Source organism: Mycetomoellerius zeteki, unplaced genomic scaffold, assembly GCF_001594055.1.
Source record: "Mycetomoellerius zeteki isolate Tzet28-1 unplaced genomic scaffold, Tzet1.0 scaffold1293, whole genome shotgun sequence".
Lineage (NCBI taxonomy): Eukaryota > Metazoa > Arthropoda > Insecta > Hymenoptera > Formicidae > Mycetomoellerius > Mycetomoellerius zeteki.
This window is the reverse complement of record NW_017256226.1, coordinates 773-13,133: the sequence shown is the minus strand read 5'-3', so window position 1 is coordinate 13,133 and position 12,361 is coordinate 773. Positions and strand designations below refer to the sequence as shown.

The following is a 12,361-nucleotide window of genomic DNA, read 5'->3' as shown; positions in this document are numbered from 1 at the left end:
TATACAGGGTGTTTCCAAATTAAATGGCAAAACTTCGGGAGCGTGTAGAGGAGTAAAAAACTAAGAAAAAAAGTCCTATAGACATATGCTCCTTTTTGCTTTGTTTCGCAGGAAATCACGAAAAAAGAAAAAAATATATTTAATTTATTATTTTAATTATTTTATTTATAAACTTTTTAATGAAGATTTTGTTCGAAATGTGCACCTCTTGCAGCAATACAAGCATTGCATCTGTCAAACACGGCTCTTGTAGCAGCCAGGCCTTTAAAGCATTACCGTTGCAGAAACCGTATACAAAAACCATATCAGCATATTCACTATTAGAATACGTACGCGGCATATTGCAAAAGACAAAATTCATCTACTATTAAAGGCTTTCAAAGAGCGACTGACAAATTCATAACAGAAAGTGGAAAATGTAATCAAATATGTCGGTGCTAGATATGGCAAGAAATGTAAACATTTTTTTTCGATTTCTCTGAAACGGAGCAAAAACGAGCATATGTCTATAGGACTTTTTTTCTTAGTTTTTTACTCCTCTACACGCTCCCGAAGTTTTGCGATTTAATTTGGAAACACCCTGTATAATGATATTTTAGTTTTTACATTATCTTAGTTATTTTTTGTATATATTGTATATACTTTTAATATCACAATCTACTGTTATATTTTAATATTCAGTATTACTCAGTCTTTCATATCATAATTTAAGTTTCTAATTAACTTAATTCTTTAGTATTATAGTATTTTAATATTACGCTATAATATCTTCAATAATGATTTGCATGAATAATTCTATAGTAATCTACGTATATTTCGTAAGTGTGTATACTATATGAAAAAATCCGTCTTTATATCCGTTTTATTTAACTTTTTCAGACCCTGCATACATTGTAATGTATTGTACATCAAATTTGAAGATATTATCCGTTGCAATTATTTAATTCTATCAACATCATTTGAGATCTGATATACACAATAATATATATGTTAGAAAAATAATCAAAATTTGAAAAAAATTAATTGTTTAGAACAGGTTTAGTATAAATTTATTAAAGTGCGCATAAATTGTATTAAAAAATTTTTTTTAACATGATTCCGATAAAATCAGGTCTAAAGGGATTAATATTTGAATTTGCATTTTACCTAAAATATTAGATTATAGTACAGGACTGCTCAAACTTTATTGATATATATATTTAATATATACTTTTAAAATATATATACTTTTATATATACACTTTTAAATATACACTTTTGAAATTAAAGTAAGATAGGTACATGTTTAATATTTGGCAAAAGCGAGAAAATCTTGTGTAGTCTAATGCATAAATAAAAATCAGACCTAATGTTACGTACAAATTTATATAATCTTGTATGATGTCATATATTATTGTATATAACTGTATATAAAAAAATATAATTACATATAATTATATATAATTTTACATACATTCGTATATATTTATATGATTATAGTATATACAGAGTTCGGCATGATTTGCACTTCTCGGCCAATTTTCGACTCCGCCTTCTGCTACTCTTCTCATCTCATCACCCCACGCGCAGTCCAAATGCTGCCCAACGCTTAGGAGTGTATAACGCTTATTTATTTTTTTCCTTCATTACATAACTAAGATAGAATGAAGCAACGCGTAAACGCTCAATCTTAATTACGCGTTGCTTCATTCTATCTTAGTTATGTAATGAAGGAAAAAGTAAATAGAATGAAGTTTACAGCGTGAGCGCTTAAAGTGGGTGGACCTCATGTCTATAAGCGTTATACACTCCTAAGCGTTGGGCAGCATTTGGACTGCGCGTGGGGTGATAAGGTGAGAAGAGTAGCGAAAGGCGGAGCCGAGTCGAATATCGGCCGAGAAATGGAAATCGTGCCGAGCCTTGGCTATAATATAATTATATAGCCATATTTTCCTGAGCAGTTACGTTAGAATAAGTTGCATGAACAAAATACTTATTAAAAGTTAAATTAAGACTAAATTAACGTATCGGTTAAATTAAATGTTAATTTTAAAAAACATTATTTATTATTAAATTAAATGTAATTTTTTAATATTAAATTACAAAAGAACATTGACAATACAGAGATTAATAATAAATTTAATATTTTATTTATGAAATGACTTTAAATATAATTTTCCCTTATACAAAAATTAAAAAATACATAAAAACATGAATTTTTCAGAGAAAGGAAAAAGCTATTTTTTAACAGAAAGGTATTGGCTAATCAAATGAGATTGGATATAAAAAATATACTCTTAGAAACATGATCAAATATTATTATTTTTATTTCATAACCCTTAAAAAATTATCCTTTTTTAGTTGTAATGATTTTGATATCCTACAAAATTGTAATAAATTTAGGTAATTCATTAAAAGTGATAACTCAAAATATGACATCAATAATTTATATTTACCTCTAACTTATTGTTTTTATTGTTTTATACATATAATATATGTATAAGCAATTTTTTTTCATTTTTTTCAAATGTGACTTTTTTTGAAAAGAAATAATGCGAAAAATAACCTTTTAATTGTTTTTTATTATAAAAATAAAAACAATCTGTATGATATACCATATGTATATATATATATATATAATTTTGTTATTAATTATTTACTATTACATATTCTTGTAAAATGTAATTTTACATATTTTCTGCATACTGTTGTACCGCAATTATATCAGCACAAGACCATCGGAGACTCGGGAAGGATATGATTTTTAGAAAAAAAAAAAAACATTGCACACATATCTTTTTTTATATAAAACGTTAACTGAACAAAATTTATTTACTTAAAATTGACGTAATAAAATAATTACAACTCCACTTAACCTTCGATTATACTTTTTACTATTCTCGGACCGCGAACGAACAGAGTAACACGTCGCATGAATTATACAATGACGTTCGCTTGCTCGCGTTTTCCAATAATTATCTCGCGTCTTTGCCGCGTCAACTTCTAATCAGCATTCGTCGAATTATAATTGGATTGTCGCGATAGGGTTCTCTGTACCGATCGTGCGATTAAGTCGTGTCCTCCTTAATTTAATTTTTATTTCATAATTTTATTTTTATTTGCTTATTCTCTCTAAAGCTTGATTTACACGGGGCGACTTTTACTCTCTAGAAGTCGCGTCTAGTGACGTCGTAGCGATTTCGCTACTAAAAACTTCTTCTAGACGCGGGTTTGCTCTTGTTAGCGTATACTCGCGGCGAATACCGCTTTCGACGCTTGTCGCTAGCTTGACGCTGGCTTGTCACTGGCTTGTCGCTAGCTTCTTGCTAGCCGTTCGTGCTTCCTGCTATTCGCTTTATCACGAGCGACCACTGGACGCTGCGACTTCGAAATTTTAGTCGCTAGCGAATAAAAACCAAGCGTGTAGAAGAAGTTTTCATCAGCAAATTCGCTGACGAATTTAGAAGCTTGCTTCAAGCGAATAGCAGCAGAGTCGAGAGCATTCGCTGGCGAATTACTGACGTCACTAGACGCGGCTTCTAGCGAGTAAAAGTCGCCCCGTGTAAATCACGCTATAGTGAACTCGCTACTAAAAACTTCTTCTAGATGCAGATTTGTTCTTGTTAACGTCTAGTCGCGGCGAATACTGCTTTCGACGCTTGTGGCTAATTTCTTGCGCTTCTTATCTCCGTCGATAAACGCTTTGATCTCAGCTCTTCCAGAGCAAATTTTTAAGTCATCAAGCGACCACTCGACGCTGCGACTTCAAAATTTTAGACGCTAGCGAATAAAAAACAAGCGTGTAGAAAAAGCTTTTATCAGCGAATTCGCTGACGAGTTTAGAAGCTTGCTTCAAACGAATAGCAGCAGAGTCGAGAGAATTCGCTGGATAATTAATGACTGGACGCGGCTTCTAGCGAATAAAGTCGCCCCGTGTAAATCACGCTTTATGAGTTTTACAAATTTAGTTTCTCACCTTGATCGCGTTATCGTTTATTAGGTCATGAGCAATCGCACTCAGGACAATACTCAACAAATAACTTACAGTCAATAATGCTGTAATGTCAATATTTTGTAAAGACACGCTTATCAAAGTTATTGCTTAATATATCATGGTATTTTTTGAACTCTTCTTACTGTCCATTAATATCATTTTCAGTAGTCCGTTAATATCTTCTTTCTCAAATAATGCAGATCGTTACTACAATAATTCTAATTTCCCTTACACGATATATATGTTTATATACCGCGAGTGATTTAAGCATTTTCGACAATATAAATATTTTTAAAAATTTAACAAATTCCTGTGTCTTCGGCGTTACATCGATATCAATGGTTTTGTTCACCAGGTAAAATACACACGTTAGTATCTAATGTTAATTTCTCACGTTACTTGTGTTCGTATTTCTTTCAGTAACATTCCTCGGGGTAAATTTATCAAAGTAAACAAATCTTGCAATTTTTTCGATCCATCAAAATCAGTCTTTTTTATAACCCATGGTTTTCTTACACATTCGTACTGGCCTAATTTTGATGAACTTATCTCTTTACTGTTAAAGGTAAATATTTTTTATACAATAAGAATATATATAGAAACAAAAATGTAGGATTTCTCTCTGTATTTTCAAAATTTTATATATTGCATAAGTAATAGAAAAATATTGTAATGCTTACAATAAAATAATTTAATAGAATAGAACTTCTTTTTACTGTAGAAAGACTGTACAATATTTGTATTAGATTGGTCTAATGCAGCATGCTATAAAAATGACAATTCTGCCATCATTAATCTGCTAACGTATCCTTTCGCAGTACATAACACTCGCGAAGTTGGTGACTACTTGGCAAGGTATAGCTATTTTACAATGTTAATAATACAGATATACATAGGTATGTAATAAATATAAATATAAATTCAAATTCAAATAATTTTAATTCCAGTTCAAATGATTTTCCAAATAACATTGTAATACTAGATAATAATTAAGTAATACCGATAATTAGTATATAATGTAAAATAAATATAGCGATTATTAAAATTTAACTTTTTATATTACGTTGTATATGTTATATTGAAAATAACAAAAATCAAATGACAATGTTAAACCGAATAAGATACGATATCTTTAGTTTATATATATTTGTAAAAGATTTTTCTTTCAGCTACATCAAATCGGTAATGAACGTGTGCAATGTTCCATTGAAGAAGATCACACTCATAGGTCACAGTCTTGGCGCGCATATAAGTAGTTTCGCTGCGAAGAACCTCCAGAAATCAAATTACGGTAAGATTCCACTACTCATCGGAACTGATCCCGCGGGTCCCTCATTCTTATTGAGAGATTGCGAGGACAGATTTTGTAAAACAGACGCCGAACGTGTAGTAGCTCTTCACTCATCGCTTCTCGGGATACAAAAATCTGTAGCTCATCTCAATTTATGGTTCAATAATGGCATTTCCCAACCAGCATGTGAGTAATTAATTATTATATTTAACCATATTTAATTAAATATTCGGGAAATATGTTACTATAGCAATAGCAAAAAAGAAAATAAGAAATTATATAATATAAAGTAAAAATTTTTCTTTTAGGCCCATTTTTTTACTTTAACTGCTCGCATAACATAGCTGTTGAGTATCTGGCTACGCTGTTAGATAATTGTGTATATATAGGTGTTCCTGTATCGTAAGTTTTTTGTCAACTTATGTTTAAATTTAAATTAATCATTTTGTGAGTTTTTCTGGACAATTTATAAGGGTTTATGGACACTTCACCTGCCATTTCATCGTTCGACATTTCATCGTCAACACTGCTCATAAGATATTTTACCGTCTAATATATTTCTTCGCCCACGGCACTTTACCGTCTAGTATTTATCCTTCAAAACATTTTTTGTTTACATTTCTTTTGCGTGCCGTACGGACATTTGTTCGTCCGCGACCTTCTTGGTCTGCGTCCACGTCGCTATATTTGTGACGTTATAGATATAAATTCCGATTTAGTTTTTACTAACACTCTTCTAGCATACAGTATTAAACAATTAACGTTTCATTTAAAATCTTTTTTTTTGTATAAAAAAATAAAAATATCACTTAATTTTGTAAAAGTACAAAAAATAAAAATCTTGTCTATTATGTATTTGTGAAAAATTATAAAAAAAAGGGAAAGTTATATTGGAAGTGCGTGAAATGCATTACCGATTGGTAGAATATTAGATTTTATCTTAGACGGTAAAATGTCTTACGAAGAAGTGTCGACGAAGTATCAAATGGTGAAATGGTAGAAGGTGAAGTGTTCATAAACCCATTTATAAAATAGAAACTACGTTATCATAAAATCACATCACATCATTTATTTCTACTTTTTTCAGATCTAGAACATTTCCGTTTCTTAAGTACGTATAAATAAAAAAGTATTTCCTTAGAATTTCTTATTTATACCCAAGCAGAATAACAAGTCACAATAGGGAAAGTCCCAGATGCGCACAAAAAATATCGGACATAGAAGGTTGTTCCAATCGGACGTAGTCTCAATTGGACACAGATTGAAACGGATACATGATGGACCCAATCGGACACAGATTGAAAGAAACATACGACGACAACTTCCATCATTTATTGGATTGGAATCGTCGTGTGTCCGTTTTAACTTGTGTCCGATTGAAATTGTGTCTGATTGGGACCGTCGTGTGTCCATTTCAACCTGTGTCCGATTAGAACAACCTGCTGCATTCGATGTTTTTTGTGCGCATCTGGGACCCTCCCGTCACAATAACGTCAAAATGATATTAAAATGAATCGGCGATAATTGAAAAATGACTTTTAATGATCATTTTGGAGTCATTTCGACATCATTTTGATATCATAATGACTTGTTGTTCTGCTTGGGTAAGCATTTTGAACGTTTATTTTCCAACTGAAATATTATTTATTATGACTCTTGCAGTGTCATGTCTGGTTATTCTTCCGATATTACCAGATATATTGTGGTGGATAGCAACTTATTCGACGATAGCTATTCTACAATCGGGGACTACTGTGTATTCGTTACATCGAAATATCCCTACTACAAGAAGAAGAACAAACTAAAAGATCTATGTAATCAACACTTTAATTCCGTTATAATAAAAATAAAATTGTATACTTGTCAATCATATAATAACAATAATGAGATTAACCCTTAGTCGCCTACAGGCACATAGTGTGTCTATAGAAGGCATATCTTTCTCGCCGTAGTTTTTGTATGTTTTTACATATTTGATAACTGATTATGTTACTAATTTAAACATTTTTAGACCGTACTATGAGAGAAACACAATTAATAATAGAAATTTAAAGGCCTATAACGATCGAAGCTAGATCTTTAACTCTTTTAAATAATTCTATGTGAATTATATATGTATATACTATATATATGTACTTGCATATAATAATATATTTGTAGTCCTTCAAACTGCGCGCCGAATTGGTTTTCCAGACTTATGTTAGTTGCTGCAACTTTTGTGCTGTAGGGGACGTTATATGATTGTTAATTATTTCCATTAATTTTGGAATTATAGTGTTTGTTGAAATATATACTGTCAACCAACGCGCGACAAAATTTTTCAAACTTTATAATCAATTCTCATAATTTTTTGGAATATTAGGATTTAAAAAATTCTTTGAATATTACAAAGAAAATGAAATAGAATGCGTGGAATTTCTTATTATTTTTATTTCACCAGTTAAGAATATGTACAAATATTGTAAAATTCACAATAAAAAAAATAAATTAAATAACTTCTTCTTTTGTATATAAAAAGATTATACAGTGTTTTCATTAAATTGGTCTCTAACGCAGCATACTATAACCGTGTAATAGCCATTATGAATCTGCTGGAGTATCCTCTTGCAGTACGTAACACTTGTGAAGTTGGTACCTACTTGACGAGATATAGCTATTTCACAATATTACGTTAAATTAAATTAAAAATATAATATAATAAAAGATATAAATTCAAAAATTCAACTAATTCTAATTACGATTTAAATAAATAAATTTTAGATAATAATAGCATTATAATAAAATTAAGTAATACTCCAATGATCAATGCAATATACAATACAAAATAAATTAGCGTCTATCGAAATTTAGCTTCATACGTTATACAGAGGATGTCCCAGACTACCCATACATCCCTTTTATTTTCGCAGGATAAGGTCCAATAAAAAAAATGTTCAGGCAATAGTTTTACGGTTTAAAAAGATCTTTTTACTAATCTTATCAGTTTGACTTTGGGTGATCACCAAGATCAGGTCGAGATCATATCGATTTTTTAAAATGAAAACCTTCATTTTTATTGCATATTCTTGTAACTTATCTTGACAGCTTTTCAGAACACTATAATAAAATATTTCTTCATTAAGTACAAGTTATAAGGCTTGAAAGTTACAGTATCGCTGGCATTAGCATTATCTAAGGTGTTCGATTAATGGTTAAAACCTTTTAATACTTGATTTTTATTTAAAATTGTGATTTTAATGTTATCATCCGAGTTTGATTATCAAATTCTCTAGGAATAGAGATGATAATTGCAGAGAAAAAATTTAATTTAACTTTGCAAAATTAATCTTGGAAGACATACAATTCCATGAACATATAGGCCCGTATTATGTATTTACAACGATGTTAGCGCGCTAACATACTATAAGGGAAAGTGAGTTAATTGTGCGCATTTAAGGAAAATTTATTGTCCCGGAATGGTTTTTCAAGTTCAAAGCGATATAAGTCATACATACATGTTATAAAATTAGCAGAAATTTAACAAAATTATCCATTTTGCATACATATTTTTTTAAAGTAACTATGTGTTTTCTTTCCACTAATTGATTCATCTCATTATTCTGTTCATAAAAGTATTAAGGTATGGTTATCAAAAAATTAATAGTTTACGAATTATTTAATATTTTATGTCAATATGTGCCACAATGAAATATAAAATATCTCGTAAACTATTGGTTTTTTGATATCGCTACCTTAATACTTTTATATGCAGAATAATTAGAGGAATCATATTATGTAAAAAAATTCATATAATTCCATTTAAAAAAATGATCATGACCTTCAAATAACCTTGAAAATCGAGTTCAAGGTCAAGGTCCTTGGCACCATTAGGTGACCCCCATCTAAACAAACAAATTTTCCCTTTACAACTTTTCAATCAGATGCGTACTTTCCGAGATATTCGCATCGATAGATTAAAACGGACCACCCTGTATATAAAAACAAAGTAAGTTAAAAGTGCCATCGCAAGAAGACCGATAATATTGTGCATAGAGATCCGGCTATCAAATGTCACCTTTATACGCATCGGTTTAAGATATTGAGCAGCGTCACCGTCACCGCTACAGCAACTACCTTCCCGAAAATGCGTCGTAGGCCGCAGCCGGGTGCTCTATTTCATATACTTGCAATATATTTACCATCTTTCTCTCGATACGTTATGCCACCCGATGCGACTCATGTGCATCCTATACATATGATTTTTTTTCTCTCATTGCAGCTTCTTATGTGACTCTTTTTACTTATTCTTATACGCAAAATATATACATATATTTTTTTTCTATTGTACTTATGCGATTATATTCTGATAATGCTTTTAAAGCAAGCGCAGTGATATATCAGACGCGATGATAATACCATCGATCGCGATGATGGTGCCGGCACATGTAATATGATACCACGAAGAAAGTAGGAAGGAAAAGAATGAATAGATATCGCGAAGACGGAAGGAATGAATAATTTCAAACGCTGAGACACACAGTTTAAATATTCGTTTATTTTTCATATACTATATATATTATTATCCATAGCGTAATTAATATTCACATCCAATATTTGAATTTTTTTATCATAAATCTTACGATAGGTGTTTACCACATCATATTTGTTATTTGATCACGATGACATCATTGTAATTTAATACAACAAAAATGCGACGTTTGTATAATAATTTCACAAGCGCCGACGACTTTATTAGATTTAGCGTAATCAGATTTTTTCAAGGACATGCCGCGACAAGTCACAACACGTCACGACATGTTTCGCGGTGACATCATCAATGCGATTTGATATGATATGTCACGTGATCAGATTTTTTCATGGACATTCAACATGGTATGACAAGTTATAACATATTCGAGCGGTGGCGTGAAAACGTGGTTCCATCTAACAACACTGATATACGCAACTGTTATCATCATCGTGACGCCGCGCATGCGTGAAAACGAGAATCATCAATGTAATTTGATACAAATATCACGTGATCAAGTAAATGGTATAAAAAATGCACGATTGAGGTGCACCACGTCATTAGTCATTATTCATCCGATAGCACAAGTGATAACATGGAGCGTGATTTGATAGAGTAAGCTGCCCTGCTTGGTACAAGAGAAGAGTACATTGTATGGGAACAGCGATGCGACGATTTCATAGAATCTCTGGAAGAGCAGAGTCGTGCTAAGCGTCCGCGATTATTAATCGGAAAGAGACAATCAGCGATCGCATCTATCGCGAGGCTCGAGAGTTTAAAGGATTCAATGCGTGGACGATTCATGCATGTGGGTGCCGGATATGGACTTCGATGGCGCGAGATTGACACAGCATTCGAAAATCGTATTCTGACCGGTGCGGTGATAAACTATAAGCACTCTAGGCACATAGAGCCTCACCAATTTCTCGAAAACGCGAGAGAAATTGTGTTCAAGCGTGTGCGAGATGCTATAGAAAGACATGGAAGTGTGAAAGTGAACACCGCGTTCAACGGCGACAAATGATAAACATGCTATTAAGAGCATAAACACTAAAAACTTTGAACTGTATCCAGCATCAAATGTGCATGAGTGGTATGAGCGACACGTTATCGAGTCCACGTTGACGTCGCTCGAAGAGTTCCAGGAACGCGACAGCGGGTGGGCGCTGTCGCGAATTCTCAATTTGACTGTCAACGTGAACAAACTGAATCCCATGCACGCAGGGTGTCATATCGAAGTGCAGCGGGAAATTATACTGAAGAAGGCGGTGATCAACGTGAAATCTATGAACAATGCGTGCTTCGCATGGTCGGTGGTAGTCACTCTGCATCCCGCAAAAAGCTGTGTACATAGAACATTGTCGTATCCGCATTACATGACAGTGTTGAATCTCACAGGCATCGAATTTCCGATGATGCTAAAAAATATTACGAAATTTGAATGTTTGAACACGGTGTTGATCAACGTATACGGCATCAAAGGTAAACAGGTTCTTCCTCTGCGACTCACCGGTGACAAAAAGGAGAAGCACGTCAACTTATTGTACGTGCAGAATGACAATGCGGGGCACTTTGCATGGATTAAGAATTTATCTCGCCTAGTGAGATCGCAAGTCACCAAAAAAGAGCACAAGAAATATTTCTGCGACCGGTAAGTGTGATAAGAAAAAAATTAATAAAAAAATATTTTAAAAACAGTAGAAAAAAATAAATTTTTTTTTATTTACAGGTGCCTCCACTATTTCAGCTCGAGCGCGCAGTTGGAGATCCACAGCGAAGACTGTGGTAGGATGAACAACTGCGCCATTCGACTGCCGAACGAGGACAACAGGTGGCTCGAATTCAGCAACCATTATAGGAAGGAGCGCGTTCCCTTCATCGTATACGCCGATTTAGAGTGTGTGCTGCAGAAGACGGAAGACGCATCATCATCGTCATCATCGTCATCGTACGCGTACCAGCAACACGAAGTATTCAGTATCGGATACTACGTGCGGTGCTCGTACGATGACGCGTCATCGTCTTATCAATTCCATCGCGATAAAGACTGCGTCGTTAAGTAATAATTCCAGATTGGAAAAAGGAATAAAATTAAGTAAAAGTTACCGAAATGTTTAAAACACTGATGAAAAGGCTACCCAAAGTTTGAATTTTTATAGTTAAGAATCTTTCCATGGTTCTTATTTTATGAATCGTCTAACTGAATAACTAATTGAAAAGGAACATTTTACGCAAATATATTTGTATAAAAAATGCAGGGATGGGAAGTAAAGTAACGCCATAAATTTTATCATTTATAAAAACGTCTTGCTAACGACACTTTATTGCAACGATAACTGATTATACTAATTTTGTGCTAAGCTTGGAAAAGTCAATTTGAGAGGTAATTCTTAACTATTACGTATTTATTTATTGAAGAAATTACTTGTAATGAGTAGTCCCAAAAATAAAAAATCTACTTAATTTTAACGATATGTATCAGGTAAATCAAAGATTTGATATCAATAATGGGCGATAAATTTTGTTTTTTTTTATCATTCACTCATCCCTGGCAAACATTAGATATACGGCTAGAAGTCGTTACCGAGGC

At 32.6% G+C, this 12,361-nt stretch overlaps 2 protein-coding genes across 2 annotated transcripts in view; both read left to right on the top strand.

Moving 5' to 3' along the window:
* The window catches only part of LOC108731486 (phospholipase A1), a 17,861-nt gene extending 7,066 nt beyond the window's left edge, over positions 1-10,795 (top strand). The window contains exons 6-10 of the mRNA XM_018461838.1: positions 5,143-5,450; positions 5,573-5,666; positions 6,352-6,375; positions 6,927-7,078; positions 10,392-10,795. Coding sequence (XP_018317340.1) covers positions 5,143-5,450; positions 5,573-5,666; positions 6,352-6,375; positions 6,927-7,078; positions 10,392-10,795 — 982 coding nt within the window. The remainder of the gene's footprint in view (positions 1-5,142; positions 5,451-5,572; positions 5,667-6,351; positions 6,376-6,926; positions 7,079-10,391) is intronic.
* On the top strand, positions 10,172-12,194 carry LOC108731487 (uncharacterized). The gene is made up of 2 exons (XM_018461839.1): positions 10,172-11,422; positions 11,501-12,194. The coding sequence occupies exons 1-2, from the start codon at positions 10,986-10,988 to the stop codon at positions 11,832-11,834; spliced, it is 771 nt and encodes a 256-aa protein (XP_018317341.1). The 5' UTR covers positions 10,172-10,985; the 3' UTR covers positions 11,835-12,194.
* The last annotated feature ends 167 nt before the right edge of the window (positions 12,195-12,361 follow it).